The following is a 21617-nucleotide window of genomic DNA, read 5'->3' as shown; positions in this document are numbered from 1 at the left end:
TTTTGCGAAATTTAGCCTGCATCCAAAATCAGCCCATAAATCATCTCGCAAATTAATAAACTCCTTCCTAACGAAAGAACCACAGGGAAAAAAGGGCAAAACATGAAAGGATACACAGTTCTCCCCCCTCGACGGACCAAAACTAGAATGTTCTTGAACATGAACCGTCGCCCCGAGGATGACGACAAGCGGAGGAGAGGAGCAAGAAAAGGAGGAGAGAAACGGAGGGATGAAAAGAGGAGTGTGGAAGATCAGAGGCTGAGGAATGCTTGCCATGGGGATGCGAAACTACAAACCGTATAAAACTTTTAAGTGTCCGCGTGTATGTGCTTGCAGGCTTAAAACGCGCATGAAACGTACTTTCGTACGTGCAACATTCGCCAAACGCGCCGACAAAGACTTGGCGTCTCTCAGCGCGTCTTCAAACCCTCCAAACCGAGGAGAAATACCAAGGTGAAAGACGGGTTAGCAACGAGTGGAGCGTGATACTGGATGTGGTGCAAAGATAAGGAATAAGTGGTTATATGAGGAACTGTCAATGTGTGTGTGTGTGTGTGTGAGAGAGAGAGAGAGTGTGTGTGTGAGAGAGAGAGAGAGTGTGTGTTTGTACATGGGCCATAAATCCTAAGGGGGACTAAAGCAGCTGTTTCACACCAGTCCAGATGTCGCAGGCAAGAGATCCACAGCGATATAACGACGAAAGAAGACATGACCAGACCTATACTATACACATCAAAGACTGCGGACTAACAGACACGCATTGTTAAGAAGAAGAAGAAGAAGAAGAAGAAGAAGAAGAAGAAGAAGAAGAAGAAGACACAAACACACATTACAGATGGCGTTAGGTCTCGGCGAGCATCAGAAGAAGCTTTGAACCAAGTGAACTTGCTTTCCTAGTAGGGCTGCAGACTTCAGGTGGGGGGTGTAAATGTGCAGGAGTAAATGTTTAACCTCAAGTAGTGCTTCAGAGCTTTTTTTTTTTTTTTACTTCTTTTAATGATTGAGCTACTTTATTTGCAACTCCCACAACATGAAAACATCCTGGTTCAGATCTTTGTCGACCCGTTTCGAGCGTTGGAGGTTTTGCTCCTCCGTACAGGTTTATGTAGGATTGTTCAGACATTTTTGCTGCACAGATTCCACCTGAAAATGACCAGTTTTCTATGAAAAAGACACACTGATTTGTTTCTGATGCAACTAAAGCAAAAGAGAAGTAGTGGTTTAAACGTGTGTGGTGATGACAATGATAGGGTAAGCCACAAATGAGTGAATTCATTAGTTTAACTAAATTTTACTTGAAGAGTAACGATATTTCATAATAAAATTACACAAGTAAAGTAAAAAAAAAAACAGCATATAAAAGTACATTTTCTACAAAAAGTTACTCAAGTGAATATAACTCAGTAAATGTAACTAAAGTAAGACACTTTGAAAAAATGCCAGCAAAAAAAAAAAAAAAAACAACAAACACCACCAACATAAAACTGAAAGAAAAACAGTGAAGAGTCACGAGTGCCTACCAGATCTTTCACAAAGAATGCTTACTCGTGATCAGTGATGGGCTGGGTCCAAGCAGATAAAATTACAGGAACAATGGTACCTTGTACATATCAACAAAACAGATTCCACATCTCTTATCTGTTCATTTCCAAAAAAAAAAAAAAAAAAACTACCTTGAATGTAAAAGTAAAACCAGTTTTGCATGTCAACACCCTTATCGTACGGTTTTCTGTTGTGTGGTGGTAGTGGTGGCGGCCTGGAGAGTTTCAGTCTCCCATCAAGTCATTTATAGGGGACAGGTGCACTCTCGCTCACCTTCACCTCTCGTACACTCTGAGGGTTTCATCGTATACTACCTGTATCAGGTTTCCTTCGCAGGATGTTTTTGAAAGGAAAACTGTAGCGTTTTTCTATCTTTCTTGTCGCGCTCACATATGGGTTCAGGTTTACCAAGACGAGCACACACACTCACACACACCACCGACATTTCAACCTGCATCTGCCGCTGGAAACGTGGAATTGGAGCGAACACACATTTGCGTGTAGAGGCAAAGTTACAATACAGTACAAAGAGAAACACTTCAGACATTAAATCAGGAGTGAAGAGCCTCCATCTGGGATGTTATCTGACTGTTCAAATGAGTTCGTCACGCCTCATATTTTCTACGTGATTGATTTTTTTCTGACAACTGCTTGGGAAGGGTTTATGACTGTCTTGCTTCACTTCCTTCCATTACTTTTAAGGTATGTTTAAAGACACACATCAGTCAGATTTCTGTGTTTAATTCGCCACCGGTGTACTAGTCAGTTAAGAAAAAAAAAAAACATTACTTTTCATCCAATTTATTTGCTAATCAAAAAATAGTACCGTATTTTCCGCACTATAAGGAGCACTGGATTATAAGGCACAGCTTCAATGGCCTATTTTAAAACTTTTTTCATATATAAGGCGCATAGAATAGACGCTACAGTAGAGGCTGGAGTTACATTATGCATCCACTAGATGGAGCTGCACTAAACAAAATAGTCCGACTCAGCGAGGCGAGCCTTTGCGACTGGGCCGGGGCGTGGCCGGACAATGGTCACCCTTCTCAGTTCGCACACAGCATGTTTTTGAAAAACGTGGTGCTAAATGACCTGCAGACAACCTGATTCTAGATAGTTGGTAGGTAGATAGGTCAGTCAAACTTTATTTATAGATTATGAACCAGCGTTCTGACAACTATCCCAGCATGCACCACGTGCTTCTTCTTCTACAGCGAAAATGAAGTCGGCGGCTGCTTACGTAGTTGCTAGACCTGTTGTGGCTCAATATTGGTCCATATATAAGACGCACCGGATTATAAGGCACACTGTCGACTTTTGAGGAAATTGAAGGTTTTTAGGTGCGCCTTATAGAGCGGAAAATACGGATACTGAAATAACAGAGAGGTTTTTCTGGCTCCTGCTTGACAAATGAAGTTTGCCTCTACAGATTTTCTGTTTTATTAGAAAATGGAAGAAAAAAAATCTTTGGCTATATATTAGAAAGCCTTGTTCCTATTAAATGAGAAATTAAATTGTCAGCTTGTCATTACTCAGATAAAAGCAAATGTTCATTTTATGAGCACTTTTGTAAAAATAATTTCTCTCACTGATGTTCATGGTGCTGTTAGGGTACCAACAAGTTTGGACCATTTTATCTGAGTAAAAACCTGTTTCACCCAAACCCACATTTAGCATCAACAGGTACAGATGTACAGAGTTGGGTGGTAACTAGTTACATTTGAAAAAAAAAAAAAAAAACGTTACTTTTAGGAGTAATTTTACTACGCTGTACTTTTTACTTTTATTGAGTAATTTCATTTTGAAGTATTTCTAATCTTACTTGAGTAAAATATCTGGATTCTCTACCCACTGAATGAAGAACGAACATATTCAACCAAAAATAATTCACCAGACACAGACACAAGTTTTATATTGAAAAATTTTCTTTTACCTGATTTTATTTTTGTTACTTATGTAAATTATTGTCATTTTTTTCTTTAAAATACCAACATTTTCACTCAACTCTACACTTTGGTCCATCTGATTATGTAATTTTTAAATATTAAGTGATTTGATTTGTTACTCTAATTGTGTAGACATTTTACCAAATACATTTTTACTCTTACCTGAGTAATTTCTTGGATGGATACTTTTTACTTTTTACTTAAGTCCCCCTCTGTAGATGTACCAGTCATCTTTGTGATGAGATGAATTTTTCAAAATAGTTTCCATTAAGCAAATTTATTTTTATAATTTCAACATGTCCAACACCTTATGGCAAATGGAAATGGAGTTACAGTAAAGTCCTTCACACCATCGTGGCGAGACAAAAGAGATCCGTCACAGCCTCATGAAACGGCTGTTGACTCAGCTGTGCTGTGTGAGGTATAAGCCACGGAGACCACCTCAAACACACCTTGGTCAGGGGGCGCAGGTACTTAACCACTCTAAAACAACACCGAAGTGTGACTCTTTCTGTAGTTTATCCACACAAGCCCCATCAAGGGCATTGGCTCTTTGTACGGGCAAACCCTAATTACAGCCTGGACAGTCATGAAAAAGCTTCCGTTCTGACATCAAATGCAAAGTCATTGAAGTACAAAGGCTTTCATTTTTGTTCAACCCCCCTTTGTTTTTGATGGCAGAAGGTGCGTAGAACCAAGGAGGAAACGGCGAACAGATAACATGACTAGCAGGGAGTTGGCAGAAGTACCGGTTTGTCGCAGACAATAGCGAAGACAAAAACGGCACCGGGGAGACAGACGGGAATGAACACAAAATGGAAACATGATAAGAATGATGGATGTTGGACGAGAGCTCCACTTGCGTATCAGTGAGTGTGTAAATAGCTGTCGGTTTGGTGGACAGGATAAAACAGCGTTGGAACAATGGAGCGGGGGGGTGATTCACAAACTTTATGAGCAGGTTTTTCATCATCCTGGTTCAGTTGGAGATCGCACGCTTGTGTGTGTTGGACGGACATTTCTGAAACGGTTTTCCTCTCTTTGTTGCACAGAAGCAACAATGGTTTATTCTGCACCACATGGGGAGGGGCACCAGTTATCCCAATGTCATGCCTGAGCAATCAGCATGATGCGTCAACGAAGTCTGGAAAACTGAGAAAAAGTAGAAAGTTTGAGTTAAGTATCTTAGGTCTGGTTGGATATGAAAATAGAAAATAGAAAAACATTTATACTTCCAGACACATATCTTTCCCATCCTCTAAATTAATCCATCCATCTGGCTGCCAATGTGTCAATACATCAGTCTATCCATCCACGTATCTCTTATTTCCACCCATGTTTCATCAAAACGTCACCTGTAGAACTGAAATCTCTTAATCAGAACTTAAAGTACATAAATTAAAGCAAGATAAAAATATCTCAAAAACCAACATCAATCTTGTTTAGTTTTCAGCCAGACGTTGGTGGGTTTACTCATAAGTTTTGGGTCATTTTCATGCTCTAGTTCTGCTTGAGCTTAGTTTTTTATTTTACTGTTTGCCAACCGCCAATAAGCATAGAAGAAGAAGAAGAAGGAGAAGAAGAAGAAGAACAAGAACAAGAAGCCGTATTGAGCGCCCCTTAGAATATTGGCAAAATGATAATGCACAAGTAATAAAGAATCTCCTTTTTACATAACAGGACAAACACAAAAAAATAAAATATTTGTTAGTAAATTTAATTTGAATCTTGTAGCTACTGTGATTTTAGGCTTGAGATAAAACCTAAAAAAAATACACAAGTGATGTTCAACTCTACTAAAAGTGCCACTTAGATAACTAAAATCTAGATTTTTTTCACATGAAGCAGAAAAATTTGAAGATGGGTTAAAGGAACGGGGAATTGGTTGTCTAAATAAAGTGTCTCTGGGGTGTTTAAAGTATTTCTTCAGGTGTGGTGTCAATGATGCTGTTTTGTGCGTGTGTGTATGTGTGTGTTTGTCTAGGACAAAATGATTTGCCGTGTTCCTGTTTGTCTGAAGCATGAACAGACGGTTCCTGTGTAGGTGAGGATGCAGAATTATTTCAGTGGCTATGTGTGAGTTTATTTGAAGAAAAGGGCCGTGTGTTTATGGCAGGCGTCCACATGCGTGTGGTTCTTCCACATCATGTCCGCTTCGAGCTTTTGTACTCCAACGGCACATTTGTCTCTGGTTTTATTTTTTCAGATGTTTGAAAGATCAGAGAAGGACGATGACCGCCTCTCACAGCAAATGTTTCCTTCTACAATCAAGCAACTTATTATCTAGTAATGACTTTAAATATGCTTTTTCTTTTAAACGTTGTAGGTAAATCCTACAAACATTTAGTTTTCTGAAAAACGTACAGGTTTCATTGAATTTGTTTAACACCCACAAGTACTATTACTGAAATAACAAGGAAATATTGCAAGCAGAAAGCTGAGTTACACTTTAAAGACAATTAATATTCTGAGCTGCTGGATTTGAAAAGGGGATAATACAGTTACTTTGACATGGAAATGTTTTTTTTTATTATTATTTCACAGTAGTTGTTGTGAGTCGGTATCTTACTGAAACTTTTCTTGCTAAACCAGACTGACACGTTGTAGAAAACATATTTTACTATCGAGTAGCTTTTTACATCTCACCAATTCATGCGACTTGATTTTAAACCATCTCCCCGTTACTGAAAATCGTCGTCGTTAAAGTCCTCCTCCCTCAGCGACACACCCAAAGCAGCGTTGTGAGACCAACCAGTCATGAATTTCTATATAAACCCCAGAATTATTTTGTGATGCCCACATTTTTGTATGCAAAGCAGTTAACACAGACATAGGAATTCATGCAAGGAACAACAAACACCGCCTAATAGTGGCCCGGAGATGCACACACTCTGTATGCTCACACCGACATCACAAGCCAAGTTCTTGACAAGCGACTCCATGCAGTCTCTGCCTCCTCCACAGCTTCATAATTGACCTTCTGTGTGTGTCTGGCCATCTGTGTGACTCCAGTCGCCCTGTTTGAACATTTTCATCAACCCATCTCTGCTCATTTTGTTTGTCCTCCATTTCTCCTCCGCCTGTCCAATCACACTCTGCCGCCTTGGGTCTTATCTCTAATCTAATGGAAAATCTGCTGCTGCAGGACACCGACGTATCACCCTGTGTTTTGATGTACATCGGTTTATGCGCCGTCGGTGACGCGGTAACTACTGGGCATTCTTTTCATTTGCTTTGGATTCAAAGTGGATCAAAGTGAACGTTTGAAATCTTAATATTCTGCAATAATGGAAGATGGGTTTAAGATACCAGACGGAAATAAGTTTGTTCATTGAAGTTTGCTCATTGTTTATAATGTTTATCTTTGCAGCGGGTTGGTGCCGAACAGCGGTGGTCATTTGGCAAGAGATGGTGTACACGCTGGCAGGTCAGCAGTTCACCATGAGGAAACGTAAGCTGCGTTTCCGTTGACCACATTGTTATGCAAATTGGAGTTATGAAAATAAATTTGCTTAATAACATGACAATTTTGAAAAACCCACATGGTTCTCGATAAAGGACTAATTGGTTTGTCGGCCATATCAAAATTATTGTATTTCGTAAAACTGAAGGATGTTACTACTGGCAGAAATGACAAAGACAACGACAGGAAGTGGTAGGAGGATGATGGTGTAAACTAACTTATTCAAGTGTGATTTTAATTGCGTTTCTCATATATTTACAAGATCTTGTGCACATTTGTAATGGAGACGCAGCTGGTGAGATGCACTCGTACCTGAGAAAACAAACCTAGCAGTCATGTTTCTGGACTGAAGCCAGATTAAGGAGAACCCATACACAGGGATGCAAACTCCACGCAGAAATCTTTTTGCTGTAAGACAACAGTGGGCCGCTATACTGCCTGTTCAGAAATCAGTGTGAAGTAATTATGCTTCTTGCCTGAACTGCAGGACCCAGGGAGGCTCTGGATGACGACCCCTGCAGCAGGTTAAGTTCAAGGAGAAGTGCATTGGTTCTGCAGCATGATCATTGCCCCAAATGTGTGGCAGCAGCACAGCAGCAGCGCCTCTCTGTGGCAGCAAGGGTAAATTCAGCCTGAGTCAGAAATATGAGAACATCATTTTTAACATACATAGAGAGCTTTAATTATTTTGTTTTCAAATGAAAAAACAAAACAAACAAACAAAAAAACAGTGTCTGTAATGCCAGCCAGGGAAGTGAAACAGTTTGACATTTCACTTCCCTGGCTTTCCTCATGTTTCTCTGACACTTTTTTGATACCTTGGAATTTGATTTGAACTTTTTATCATCAGCCATTTTGAAAATAACAGATAATTTAACTGAACACTCAGACATGTTTTCTGTATGTATTATTTTTATGTGTTTGTTAGTTTGAGCAACTAAGGGCATGAATCTCTAATGTGTAAACAGCGCCTCCTTGTGTTCTACTACGAAAACACAAAGACATTCCAACAGCAACTAACAGCTGTGTAGAGGAAAATTTCCAAAAATTAAATAAATAAATAAATAAATAAATAAATAAGAACATTTTTAAAAAATGCAAAAAAGGATTAGATGTTGCTCTGTGATCAAACAGTGATCACAAAATACAAGTTACTAAAGTAAATGTAGGTTTACACAGAGTCCAAAATTAATCAGTAATACATTGAAGTTAACAGTAACAGAAGTGAACAGATAGAAGAAACAAAGTCAATGTTACAAGTACATAATATTGAACATTAAACACTAAGTTTTCCACTTCTAAAAATGTTAAATTACAAATTTTCGTATGTTGCTCCATTTTTAAATAAATCATTTATATATTCAATTACAGCAGGGGTCCTCAAACTACGGCCCGCGGGTCTCCACATTTGGTCCGGCCCCCTGAACAATACCAGAGAGCATTCAGATTTTTTTTTTCATTTATTGTATTTTCCGGTTTATATGTGGATTTTTCTTCAACCACCAGGGGGCTCTTTAGCAGGAAGTGTGTCCTGTAAACTGTGGGTGTTTTGTTTTGCATGGCACATTGCTGCCATCTGTTGGACTTTTAGGGAACTGCTTGACTTTTATGTTATTTAATCAGTACGGTTGTTTGCTAGCGGTAGAGCAGATGAACACACGTGTCTGTTATGAACGCCGCATTACAGGTTGAATTCTTCGAAGCGATGCCTGTAAGTAGCAGCTTATACTTCAAAACGAGCCTTTATTAGCCGATACCAATTGTTTTCAAGTGAAATGTCGTTAAATATAGCAAGAAAGTCATGGATTTGGCAACAGTGGGGTGACTACTGCTAAGTGCAAACGTGCAAATATAACCTGACCGGCCAATCTGTCAGTCAAAACCTGTCTAATGGCAGAGCAGACGAGGACATTGGCTCATTTTTAGACCTGTGTGATTAGACGTGTAAGTACTGGCGGATCACCGATCTCCCAAAATTAAGGAAATCGGCTGGTAGATAAATCGATGCACCCTTAGTATTAATGTTGGGGATCGTCTTCCTGACGGAAGGAGAACAGCGAATAATATTTTAGGGTGAAATCCTGCTGCCACTGATGCATCACACAGGATGAGTTCACGTTCTCATTTCTCCATTGACAGCAGCGCTAATTGCGACCTAGTCATCCTCTGTAACCTCCCTCAGCTCTCCTGTCTCCGCCCCTCTGGATTCACGTCCCTCCTCTGATTCTGACACCAGAAACTGGCCGAGGATGGACTCAGAGGAGCGAGCGCTTCTAAAGAAGATCCGACCCAATTAACCTATCGCACCGAGCGACTCCACATTTAGCACTTTGCTGCTCATACCGGTGTGATCCAACGTATCCTGATCCGTCAGGTAGATCATTTTGAGACGCTGCCGTTCTCCTGGTGCAGAGCCACTGAGCTGCCTGTCTTCCCTGTGGCTCTCCCCTTGTTGATTCTTCAAGCAGAGGCGAATTCCCAGGAGCGGCTTCCTGTCAGGGTCCTCACTGTCAAAGATACGGAGCGTACCAAGTTCCTCTGCCGCATTCTGTCAGCGCCTGCAGCTCAAGTCTGCCGTGAAACGTCATTTCAACTCAACGTGTTTTAAATTACCTACCGAGACTCGGCCTCTGTGACGGCTATAATCTTAATTCAAATCAATAATGCTTCTGAAAATATGCTGTAAAAAATACAAATAATAAAACATGAATAAGATGTGACCTTAACTTCCAGTTTTCTGGGTTTTGTGGAACGTTTCCCACCTTTTATCAGCAGTTCTCAGTACGTTTCTGCACTCTGACGCAGTGCTGGCCTTAATAACATTCATTATATTCCTTAATTTGACGTATAGCAGCAACTCCCGAGGAAGAGCCGGTAATTATATTCCGGGGAGAGGGTGAATGTGCCTCCATGGTGGGTTATGCAGGGTGTGAGATGGAGAGAAATGTCAGGATGTCAGAGTCCCTGAGAGGGCTGACAGACAGAAATATGCAGACATGAAATGATAATGCAGGTAATTTCAGTTTACTGGAAGGGAGATGCACTTTATAAAGCACTCCCAACATTTAAAATACTTATGTTTTTACCATAAAAGTGCCAAAGGATAACGACATCTGGACATCCTCACTGTCTGAAAGAGGTTTCTGTGCGACTCAACAAGTTTAACACCAAACTCGTTTACTTTAGGACAAGTAAAACGTTTTCTTGTCCTAAAACTGCCCGCAAAAGGCTTTTAAATAAATACAAGTGTACAAGAATGATTTGAAATTAGTTTATTCTGCTAAGTGAAATGTTTGGACCCGTCAGGAATAAACGTACAGCAGCGATCATTAGCTCCCATACTTCCTTCTGTCTTGCGCCACGTTTAAATATTTCTCTCAGGGCTCAGAGCCGTAAACTGAGAGGTCAGAGGCCATGCTCACATGCAGTTCCCATGGAAACTGGTTGACCGGCCTCTGGACTCGGCCCTGCTGACGCCTGCCCTCCTTGATCATCAGCTGGACGTCCTCGTCGTCGAGAAGGCGTATGAGGTCGCCCTCGGGGTCGCGGTAGTTCAGGGCGATGTCGTCCACCTTGAAGACATTCCTGACAGAGAGAGAGAGAGAGAGGGAGAGAGTCTGTAATAATCTAGATGAAACATTTTCAACAAGTGTGTGCTGTAGAATTGGTTTTGACCATTTTAGATCTGTTACACCTAACTGCATTTTAGAAGGGATTTTAATTCAGTTTTAGGGTGTAACCTCTTAAAAATTATAATAATGATGTAGTTTGAAACTACAGATTAATAATCCCTACTGGACCTCCGCTCTAATCCACAACTTACTGGTACTGATGAAAGCAAAAGGAACTTTACTCGTCTTTTATACCATAGTTGCTATGAATCAATCTGAGATTAGAGCCGATTCGGCCGGTTTCTCTGTGGACGCCGGTCTGCAGTGGGCAGTCACTCGTTTCCTTAGATAGCTGAACCTGGAGCAGTAACACTCCCACAGGAAGAGCAGTGATATAATCCAGAATTTATGTAAACAGAATGGTTTTGGATCCCATAGTGAAAATGCACTAAGCTGATGGCTAATGTAAAGTAAAACGTTTAGAGAAATTAAAGAAACGGGGAAAAATGTTCTGGGTCAAATAGATGAAACAAACGTTTCACACAGCAATCATGTTACTGCTTACTGAAACTGGCCTAAAGTGAGTTTGTTCCTAGAAGTATTGTTTATAACCCTTCATAATGAACGAAAAACCCTGAGAATGAAAGAACAAAAGATTGCTACACAATTAATGTTCACTGTTGACACACCTTGGGTCTGAAGGAAGTGGTCTGCTGCTTTTTTTTAAGTATTGCATTAAAAAAGATTGATAGAAATGCTAAAAGTCAAAATAACTAACTAATTTTCCAAAAAAGAAAATGTTTTACTGTGGTCTGAAGTGGTGTTTGGCTGTTCTGAGACAGAGTTTTACACTAAGATGAGGTGGTTTTTCAGCTGCATCCAAATTAGCTTATTTCGCAAAACTGCAATGAAAACACTTTTTTTTTTTTTTTGCACCACGTGAGTCACATAATCAACGACCGGATGTTACTACTGGCGGAAATGACAAAGAAGACAACGACGGGAAGTGGTAGGAGGATGAACTTATTCATGTGTGATTTTAGTTGCATTTCTTATTTAAAGGAAAAACTGCCACTGTGAAATTGTTTTTTTGTTTGTTTTTTTTTTTAACATTATCTTAACAGCAAAACAAATTTTGTGAACTACTGCCGGAGGTAGACACCGGTTGCCTAGTGACCAACCGTGGATTGAATGTGTCAAAAGTTAAACTAGAATAAGACTTTTAATCAATTAAAATTGCTGACTAATTTACACTACACCCCCCCCCAACTCAATCACAGCCTCTTTCCTTTTCAATAAAGTGTTAATATTTCCTCTTCCTCTAAATCCCATTTACTCATTTTACAGCATCACACCCTCACTCTCTAATCTGCCTCTCTCCCTCTAGTTATCAGCGCTGAGCCCTATTAAAACTCAAGAGCAGAGTCTCATCCGTCCGACTCCGGGGCACAATAGCCCCAAACACGGACAAACAATAATGAGCAGATAAGCAGAGGAAATGAGCTGATTATAAATAGAGGAGGGGGGGGTTCAGTCGTCGTAGCACTCACCTATCTAAATGAGCAAATAATGAGAGATGGAGGGAGAGAGGATGCATGAAAGAAAAGGGGACAAAGAAGAACAGACAGCCAGTGAGGCGGTGGAGGAGGAGCCAAGAACGGTCCCAAAGGAATTTATTTTGATTGATTCTGATGATTGGAAAGTGGTAAGTATTGCAGCACATAACAAGGTCAGTGAACAGACCGTTAGCCGCCTTAAGATATAGAACATCATCGCAAGATAGGCAGAGACTGAGAATCAACTCACATCAGCAAAACTAAGAAATAAAAACAAACGCCTTGTAAAAGTACTAACACCCACTTCCGTTTTGTTTTTTTCATTTTTATGACATTACAGACAAACTGGAATGCCTTTGATTGGGATGTGATTGAGTAACAAAATGTGTTCATTGATAACAGTGCACCTGCAGGTTTCAGCAAGTCGATATTTCAAGACCTTTTTTATGCCACCCTGAATAATATTTCAGACAAAAAAACAAACTAAGAATATAGGATGGTTGGGGGATTATCAATCTTGGCAAAAACCGTGAAACTTCTGGGTCTGTTTGCAGCTCTCGGCAGCAGCTTTGTGCGTCACACGCTGCCTGTGTCACCTTTAAAAGGGAAAAAGTTTTTTGCGCTTCGCCTCATTTTGGTTGGCAACAGAAATGAGCGAGAGGCGAAAATTAATGTCATCCATCCAACTGGCGATAAATTTGCCCATGATAGAAGCAAACACTTAACTAGCTAGTAAGGTTATATTAGTAGCTAGTTAGCTTTAGCCTCAACCACCTCGAGTCACAGAACGCCACAAAGATTTCTGCCCACTACTACTTGTGCGAGAATGTCCGTTAAATAGTCCTGTCACAACAAAATTTAAGACCTGTGATTAATGTATTTAAGGCCAATGTGACATTTTTAAGAACTTTTAAGAACTTGATTTTACACACACACACATTTAAGACTGCATAAAACTTTTAAAAGATGTGACAACACCTTATAAAAAGTGATAAAGTGTTTTTTTTTAAATAGGACTTGAAAATGAGTTTGCAGCTCCCACTTTCTTCAGAAAAACTGGATTTATCCTGAGATTAACACACTGAAGAATTTTGTAAAGAACTGGTTGCACTGACAAAATGTTCAAAAGGTTTTCATTCTTTTTGTGCAGCATATAGAAGTGAAATTATTTACCTATCTGAATGAGCACTAGAGGCGAAGCCTAGATGAATTAGATCAGCTGTCAATTGAATAAATACGTTTGGATGATTTCAGTTTTAATAACAGCAGAAAACAGATTTTGTCTCTCATTTGCAGTAAGAGGCAAATGACACCCGACTCCTCCTTCACACATGGAAAAATATCCATAGCGTGTCCCGAATCTTCACCCCATTGTTCCACCAAATAAGCCATTATCACATATCTAAAAGGTGTGAAGTTGCACATGATACCTTTACCTCTGCACAGCTTATGAAACATATAAGAGCGACACCTATATTTGTGTTTCCTCACATCGATGCAAATGCAACAAGCTCTTACAGACGTCAAATTCTCAGTTTTACCCACAAAAACGTTGAACCGGCACAACGAAAGCAGAAGCAGCACAGCGCTCACCTCATGCGGCACACCAGTTCGCTGTACGTTGGCTGGATGGTGAGTGCCTCTTGTACACACACGTCTCTGTGAGAATGGGCAAAGATGATCAAAAATTAGCCTGTAAAGATTCACACCTTAATTACCAGAGACAGAAGGAGAAACAGTTAAATTCCACAGTGAGGACGATGGTTTTTATTGTCTTATTTCAGTAGATTTTAAGTGGTGCAAAACAAAGTCTGTCAACCTCAGACAGTATACAGGTTCCCTGTTGAGAGCAGACAGCCACCTTTGTTCTGACCATCTGCACCTGGAGGATGTCTGCAGTAGCAGTACTGTTTAGAAATACAGTAGAAGTCATATATTTACATACATTTACATTTACAGACAGGTTGCACCATGACGTCCAGCCCTCATCTCCCTGCTGGAGGGCAGAAAAACCTGCTCACCAACAATCACTACTCCATTTTTTAGCTGTCAAGCTGACAACACAACACACTGAGTCTTAAATGTGCAGGTGAAATATGAAATAAAAAGGGACTCAGTGTTTTAGTTATCAGGGTTCAGGGTCATCACATTTCACAGGCCAGGAAAAAGCTTGAAGGAAAAATAGCAAGTGAGAGGGACGTAGCTCAGTTACGCTAGCTTGACTGTAGACATGCTGTGTAATTCGGTGTGTTTCGGTTCGGTTACACACACCGACTCTCTGACTGATCATCAATAGAGCAGATGTTGAGCTAATCAAACAGCACCACTTATTAATTATCACAAAATAAACGTCGAGCCTGAAAACATAAAACTGTAACAGACTGAATGTCCTGTTCTTTGTGTGAGAAACATTCACATGTTTTTGGTGTTAAATCCCGATAAACTGGAACATAACGTCTGACTTGTCATATAGAGGAGCTGTTGTAAGTCAGTTGCTATGGTAACGGCTCTGTGTGTGTGTGTGTGTGCGTGTGTGTGTGTGTGTGCAGCATAGACGAGACAGTGAGCAAAAAAAATAAAATAAAATAAAAAGAGTGGTTTTGAGTTGTTCTTTAATGGTTCTTCTGTATTATTTTTCCCTTTGCTGTGGAGCAGAGCACGATTAACAACACCACCATCTCCAGGTTTCAGAAAACTTTAACAGAAGTTTTCTACCGCAACAACGCTGCCATGAGCGGCATGTAAAAAAATTGTGTTTTTGTCCTCCAGCATTGTTCACATGTGTAAAATTTCCTGATGAAAGCAATAATATGCAACATGTCTATACTAATCCTGTCTGGAGGAATGGGACAGAAATCCTGCAAACTGTTGGAAGAAACTCGTGAAAGGACTTAATTATACTAAGGAAATGGATGTAAACATCTGAATTCAAAGAATAATAATAATTTAAAAAATCTTCTCTGGTATTTCAGAAACAGAAATGTTGGAAAATCTAAACGACCTAAAAGACGAAATGTTTAGTCTGATTAAATGTCAGGAAGTGAGAAAAGAGGAATGTGTCTTTCTTTTGCAATAAATGTGAATATCTAGTACTTCATGTTATACAGAGAGCAACAATAAAACACAAGAAACGTCGTCGATCGATCAAACCGACCTGGTTTCCACTCCGGATGGGGTGAGCAGGAAACAGCGGAGGCAGCTGTAGGTGTGGCCCCCGCCTTCACCCTCAGAGTCACTTTCTGGGAGGGGCTTAATAATCTTCACAAAGGATTCTGGGAAAATACCTGTTTGATTGTTCACCGTCCCCTGAAGAAAATGAGAGAAGAGAGAAACACTGATGTGATGAGGAGAGTCTCAGAGGATGGAGGTAATTCAAAGAGAGAAATGAGGAAAAAAAAGAACCCGAACAGATGCGCAGCCAGAGAGGCTTGGTGGAATAATTAGGCAGCTCATAACGTGCTGCTCATGTGAGAGGCACTCGGCGCGGTCGTAAAGCTCCGTTAGCACGGCCCTGATATCTGAGCCTGTTAGTCTGGAAAAATGAAAACCATGTGCAAACTTTCACAACATGAGCCTGAAATCAATATTTGACTCAAAGAACTGTGATTGGACAACACAGAGAGGACAAATCAGATACATATTAAGTGAATGCTGCCTGTCTGTAAAAAGAAAAAAAAGAAAATAAGAAATGAATAAAATCATTAAGAGAAGGGAAACAAACCAATTTTAATTTTAAACGTTAAGTGCTCTGGATCTATGTTTCTGCAGGTTTTCTTTATATCTGTTGAAGAGTAATAAAAAAAATGTTTTAACTAATTTTCAGTCAAACATATCTGTCCAGTGAACCTTTGTTTCTTTTTTTTTTATTATTTTCATTCAGTAAACCCAACCTGTAAATGAGACAGCCATTAAAAGAGCCTGGATGTTTAGGCGCAGTTTCTTGTCTCGATGAAATATGTTTCTTTCATTTATTTTGTTGAATCTTCAAAAATGACAATGGCTTTTTTTTTTTTTTAATGGAAGCTTTTCTAGTTTCCATTACAAATTCATGCAGAACTTTGTCAGTATTCTGCCAATGTAGAAAAAAAAAAACAATCTCGCAATTGTGGGGTCTCCATTAAATAATTAACTCTGCTTGAGACAGAAAACAGGATTTTAGCAGCAAATTCTGCATGTAGAGGCACAAATCATTGTTTTAGGTCTTTAATTTCATCAACACAGGATATTTATTTACTGCATATACAATGTAGCTGGTTTCTTAGACCTAACCCTGTTTATTCTTTCTTTCACTTGTCCTGATGTCTCTTTTTCTTTAAGAATAGAGTAATATAACATCATAATCAGATGCAAAATCAATGGATAGAAAATATCCAGGAACAGCTTGAAGGAAAACTGATCTGAACCCTGCTGAAAGATTACATCAAAGTCTTTCTCCTTGGAAGCAAACCTGAAGAAATTCAGACTGGTTCAACACTTTTGCAGAACGTTGTGCTGCGTTTGTTGGCGAGAACGAACGGACCAAGGTTTTTATGTTCTGCCTTTTTGGATCCAATTCTGAACTCCCGTTCAGGTTAAGTGCCTTTTCCTCCTCCATGTTTATTCTCACTCCATCACATCAGCTTCCACCTTTTGTTTCTTTCTCCCACTCACTTTCAACTCTTGTTTCTTAACTTTACATTTTCTTATACATATCATGCTGCCTCACTATTTTTTAATATTTTTATTTTAAGACTGACCAGAATTTATTCCAATTATATTGCTTGCCGACGTCTGTATTTCAGAGTCGAGCTGCTAATTAAAATGTGTGATTTTGGATGGCAGGCTTAGCTTCTAATCAGACCGTTTATTATCATTATTATTATTTCTCATTTAATATCTATTTTCTGTCTTCTCTTCTCACTGTTATTCATTCTAACATCTCTTTGCTCCTGGATAAGAACAACACTTTTGTGTTTTCTGTACATCCATGTAAATCTAAATAAATCAGATTTATTTCCACAAAGAGGAAACCCATAATCATTGCTAAAGAAGCTCTGCTTGGATACATTATTATTATTTTAAGCCACACTTGAACCGGAAATGACATCACAGGCGTCTAACCAGAGCTAATGTGCAAAAGTTGCTCAGTGGTCAAAAGTCGGTTTTGGAGTTCCACCAGGTGTTTGCTAATTGCTGCTGGCTAGTCTGAAGTAGCCGAGTGGAGGAGTTGCTCCGTGAGGCAGAAGATTGGAGGCTGCAGCTCTGAGGAGGAGCTTCGTCCTTGGAGGCGGGGCTAGGTCCAACCAGGCGTTTTACATAGCTAAATGGTTGATACGGGAGATTCAACCATTTAGTTTTGCTTTGATTCTTTGCATGAAAGAATCAAAGCGAAACTCCAGGTGTGTTTACATTAGAACATGATGTAAAGCTCAAAAAAGTTTATTTCACATGATACTGCCCTTCTAAATAAAAAATCACATTCTTCAACAATTACAATAAACGGTCTCATGTTTAAAAAAAAACATGCAAGTTGTCTTTTATTTTTTCAAAATATTATACCACGTTACATGAGTTTTAGTGAGTTTGGCTCCTTAGATTCTGCAGGTTGTGAGGTTTTCTCCATTATGTGTTTTATTAGTTGGATAGAAGTTCTGATTCGGTTTCCATTTTCCACATTTAGCTTCTTTCTCTTACATAAAGGATGAATTTTTTGGAGTGCGTCGCTTGTTGTAATGCAAACAAACTGTGAGGTTTTCAGAGTTGGTCATTTTACTTTATGGCCCAACTCAGCTTCAAAGTTCTCTACAACTTTATCAGCTTTGTTCCTTGGTCTTTATGACGCGGTTGGTTCTTTCCTTTCCTCCTACAAACCTTGAATAACTCAAAGTTGGACTTGGTTGCCCTTTTATTTCGTCAGATCAAAATGGATAGTATACGTTTCAGCACTTTTTAGATTTTTAACAGTTGCCAGCTTCACTGTTTTTTTTATCAATTATTTTTTATCCTTCTCTGTTCCTTTCCATCCACCTCTTCTTCTCCTCCAACTCTTTTTGCCTCCCCCCACCTCTCACGCGTTCCCTCTCTCCCTCCTCCGCTCTCCGTCTCTCCCTCTCTCTCCCCGCTCTCCGTTCTTACCTCCAGCCAGTCGGCATTGACTCGTCGCAGCAGGAAGATCACTTCTCCCCTCTTCAGGTTTAACTCTGCCTTGCCGTTCCCGCGAAAGTCAAACATTGCCTGAGACGAACAAGACGGGGGGGAGGAAAAAAAAAGAAGATTTAAAAAAGCAAGTGAGTGAAAGAACGAGAAGAGAGGAACAGAGAGAGTCAGAGCGAAGCAGGCGGACTGAGCACCAAGAGTGAGCAATGACGGGTAAGACTTCGCACACTTTTTAGTTTCTGGAGAGTGATGGGTGAGTGTTTGTGTGTGAGTTAATGAAGGATGTAAATTATTCTGCTTAGAAAATTGAGGTTTTTGCTCAAAAGGTGGAAAGTGATACACAAATACCATGAAAATTACAATTTAAAAATGAAGGCACGGTAAAATAAGTTGAAAATTCAGAGTTCAACAAATTATTTGAAGACCAGTTCAAATATGAACAGAGAAACAAAAGCAGCAAGTTGACATTTTGGTGTCACCTGGTGATATTTCTTAACTGGAATCTGTTAAGAAATAGTCAGTATTCCCAAACAAAAAGAGAAATGTATCCAGTTAGGAAGCTGAGGCCATCAGAGGTACAATCTGTGACTGAGCTGTTACATGTTCATGGAATATATGCAAAAACTGTGTAGGTGAAGAGCAGATGTGAAAATACTGGAAAGCAATAAAAGGCGTTTTGTAAAGGTGGATGAATTCTTAACCTCCCAGGTTGTCATTAGTGTGTGGAATAAAAGCCTGTCAGAGTGAATGTGCATGGAAAGTAGAGCTCACCAGACTCCATTAACGCATTTTAGACAAAAAAAATAAAAAAAATAAAGCCTTTTAGACAGACCCACTCACACAAACTACTTCATTCACCATGCAACTTTTTGGCCACAATTTACCTAAAAAATAAATCCTTCTTATGTTCATTTTTGTTTTGAATATCTGCTGAAGTCAAGCTTGAAAGACTAAGAGAGGCAAAAAAAAAAAAAAGCAGCAACAATAAAGAGAGAAAAGGCAGAGAGAATTACAACCGTGACCAAAAAAAGAACAAGGAGCGGTAAAAGCAGTGGGAGGGAGGTGCAGAGGAGGAGGAGGAGGATGAAGAGTAGGAGGAAAAGGATGGTGGGTAATAAGAAAAGTAAAAGTTAAGCAGAGGTGCAGCCAGCGCTGCAGAGAGTTAATCGATGCTGCTTGTTTTTATGCTGCTTGTTTCACACAGAGAAATGGTTATGGTACCATTGGTGTAACAACAGTGTTTCTGGAATAAAAGGGAAAAGGGTTATTTTTGTAATTTGCAATATTATTGTAGCTGAAAAGGACAAAAATAGGCAAACGGATCAGGTCAATAGAAATTATGATTATTTAATTGGAAATCAGTTAATTTTTTTGACTGATAGTTGCTTTTTATGTGTTGCAAAAGTGACATTTTGTAAATTCGTTTCAGTGGGAAACTAACCTCATTTTTAACATTATGTGTAGTTTGCGACCACTTTTTACAAGTCTGTCTCACCTGAACATGTTTTGTCTTCATGTTTCTGCACAGGTATTGTAATTTTGCTAAACTTAAAACATTTAAAACATTTGTTTTCTCCTCTCCAGTTTTACAACCTCAAGAATTTCAGCTCAGTTTATGCTAATTTATAAAGATTAGGACCACATTTGTGTTTGCTATTTACAGAGAAGACGATGGCTTTTACACAGGAAATGGATGTAAGAGGTGGAGTGTGTCCATTAACCTCGCTGTGTAGTAACATGTTGAGTTGCTTTGGCGCCAGTAAGAGGTAGATTTTTTTTTTTTTTTGGGCCGTATTGAAATTGGCTGATTGTGCAAAATTCCAATGGAAACACTTTATTTGCATCACACATGTCACATGATCAACAACTGGATGTTGTCACAAAGAAAAAGACGACAGGAAGTGGTGTGAGGACGACGGCGCAGCATGATTTTTAGGGATTTATCTTGTGAACAAACTTATCCAGGTGTGATTCTAATTACGTCTCTTATTTAAATGGAACCACAGCAGTTGTGAAATTGTGTTTTTGGGCGTTAGCAGAATATTGACAAAGTTTCGTTCACATTCGTAATGGAAACGCAGCAAGTGACACTTTGTCTATGACCCCCACTGACTAGTTTGTATCATTAGATGAAACAAATTCTGTCCTGACTTGGGATGAAAAGACACTCGGAAAGGAAGAAGCCATTATTCCAAACTACATTAAAAGCAGGTTGAAATTTGCAAATGAACTCGAGGACAAAAGTCTTAATGTTTGGAGACATTTGGTCTGATGAAACTTGACAACCATTGTTGACATTAGAATCTGTCACCGACACATGTTGGTGTCATGTTGTGTGAGAGTTTTGCTGCAGAAGGGACGGAGGCACTTCACAAAGCAGATAGCATCAAGAGGAAATATGTGGAAATGTTAAAGAAACATTTCAAAATAAGAGACAAAGTACAATCATTGACACAAATGGGTCTTCTAAATGGACAGTCACTCAACATATTCAGCCAGAATAGGTACAATATAACTAATCTGGCTAATTTGGTAGTAACAAAAGCCAGAAAGTACAAATATTAGAGCCAAATATTTGACAAAATATTTTGACAAAAAACCTCAAAGTTCCAAAGAAAGTTGAAAATTATGAGCAACGTGGCCCAAAAACCTGAAACAGTAACACCAGGTCTGTCACAAGGAATGGGACAGAATCCCAAAAATATTGCGTTGCTTAAAGGACAACTTACTCTACAATGACAGTAACTTAAAATGCAACCATACTGGTAAAACAAAAGTAAACTTCTGAATTTGAAGAAGGTAAAAAAAAAAAAAAAAAAAAGTATCACTGAAATAACACAAAATCTTACCAAGTGTTTTTGGTCTCATTTCTAGAGCAAATATCTCTGTACACTTGAAATAAGACAAAGATTACTTACCAGTACCTTTAATGCAAGATGTAGTTACTTGCTTTAAGTAAATAATTACTTAATATTGATATAATAGTATTAGTTCAACTGGCAAATAATTTCACTTAAAACAAGACATTTTTCCCCATGTTAAAGTGAAATTATCTGCCAATGGAACAAGAACTTTTTCATCATTATTAAGACAAAACTGACCTAAAACAAGCTCTTATATTTTGTTGAAAAGTTACTTGTAAGTTAGTTTTCTCTCATTTCAAGTCTGCTAAGATATTTGAACTAGAAACTAGGCCAAAAGTACTTTGTAAGATTTTCTATTTCTGCAGTGATGTGATAAACTTTGGTATTCGATAAACAATATAAATGATAATTTAGGCAATCCGAACTGATCCGAACCAGGAACGGTTCAATCTGATGTCAGACACTGAGACAAGAGGTCATGTTCCTTTCCATACATT

At 39.1% G+C, this 21617-nt stretch overlaps 2 protein-coding genes across 2 annotated transcripts in view; one reads left to right on the top strand and one right to left on the bottom strand.

The window, feature by feature from the left end:
* Nucleotides 1–10211: 10211 nt before the first annotated feature.
* The window catches only part of ncf4 (neutrophil cytosolic factor 4), a 29893-nt gene continuing 18487 nt past the window's right edge, over nucleotides 10212–21617 (bottom strand). The window contains exons 7-10 of the mRNA XM_015017882.1: nucleotides 18236–18334; nucleotides 15276–15427; nucleotides 13715–13780; nucleotides 10212–10539 (exon numbers count right to left, since the gene is read on the bottom strand). Coding sequence (XP_014873368.1) covers nucleotides 10332–10539; nucleotides 13715–13780; nucleotides 15276–15427; nucleotides 18236–18334 — 525 coding nt within the window. The 3' untranslated portion in view covers nucleotides 10212–10331. The remainder of the gene's footprint in view (nucleotides 10540–13714; nucleotides 13781–15275; nucleotides 15428–18235; nucleotides 18335–21617) is intronic.
* LOC106936714 (parvalbumin-7-like) overlaps nucleotides 18376–21617 on the top strand; it is a 43106-nt gene continuing 39864 nt past the window's right edge. Inside the window, exon 1 of the mRNA XM_015017895.1 lies at nucleotides 18376–18469. Coding sequence (XP_014873381.1) covers nucleotides 18463–18469 — 7 coding nt within the window. The 5' untranslated portion in view covers nucleotides 18376–18462. The remainder of the gene's footprint in view (nucleotides 18470–21617) is intronic.

This window comes from Poecilia latipinna, unplaced genomic scaffold (genome assembly GCF_001443285.1).
Source record: "Poecilia latipinna isolate Pla-1442-1.1 unplaced genomic scaffold, P_latipinna-1.0 Scaffold77, whole genome shotgun sequence".
NCBI lineage: Eukaryota > Metazoa > Chordata > Actinopteri > Cyprinodontiformes > Poeciliidae > Poecilia > Poecilia latipinna.
The sequence above is the reverse complement of the archived record's forward strand: the minus strand, read 5'-3'. Positions and strand labels throughout refer to the sequence as shown.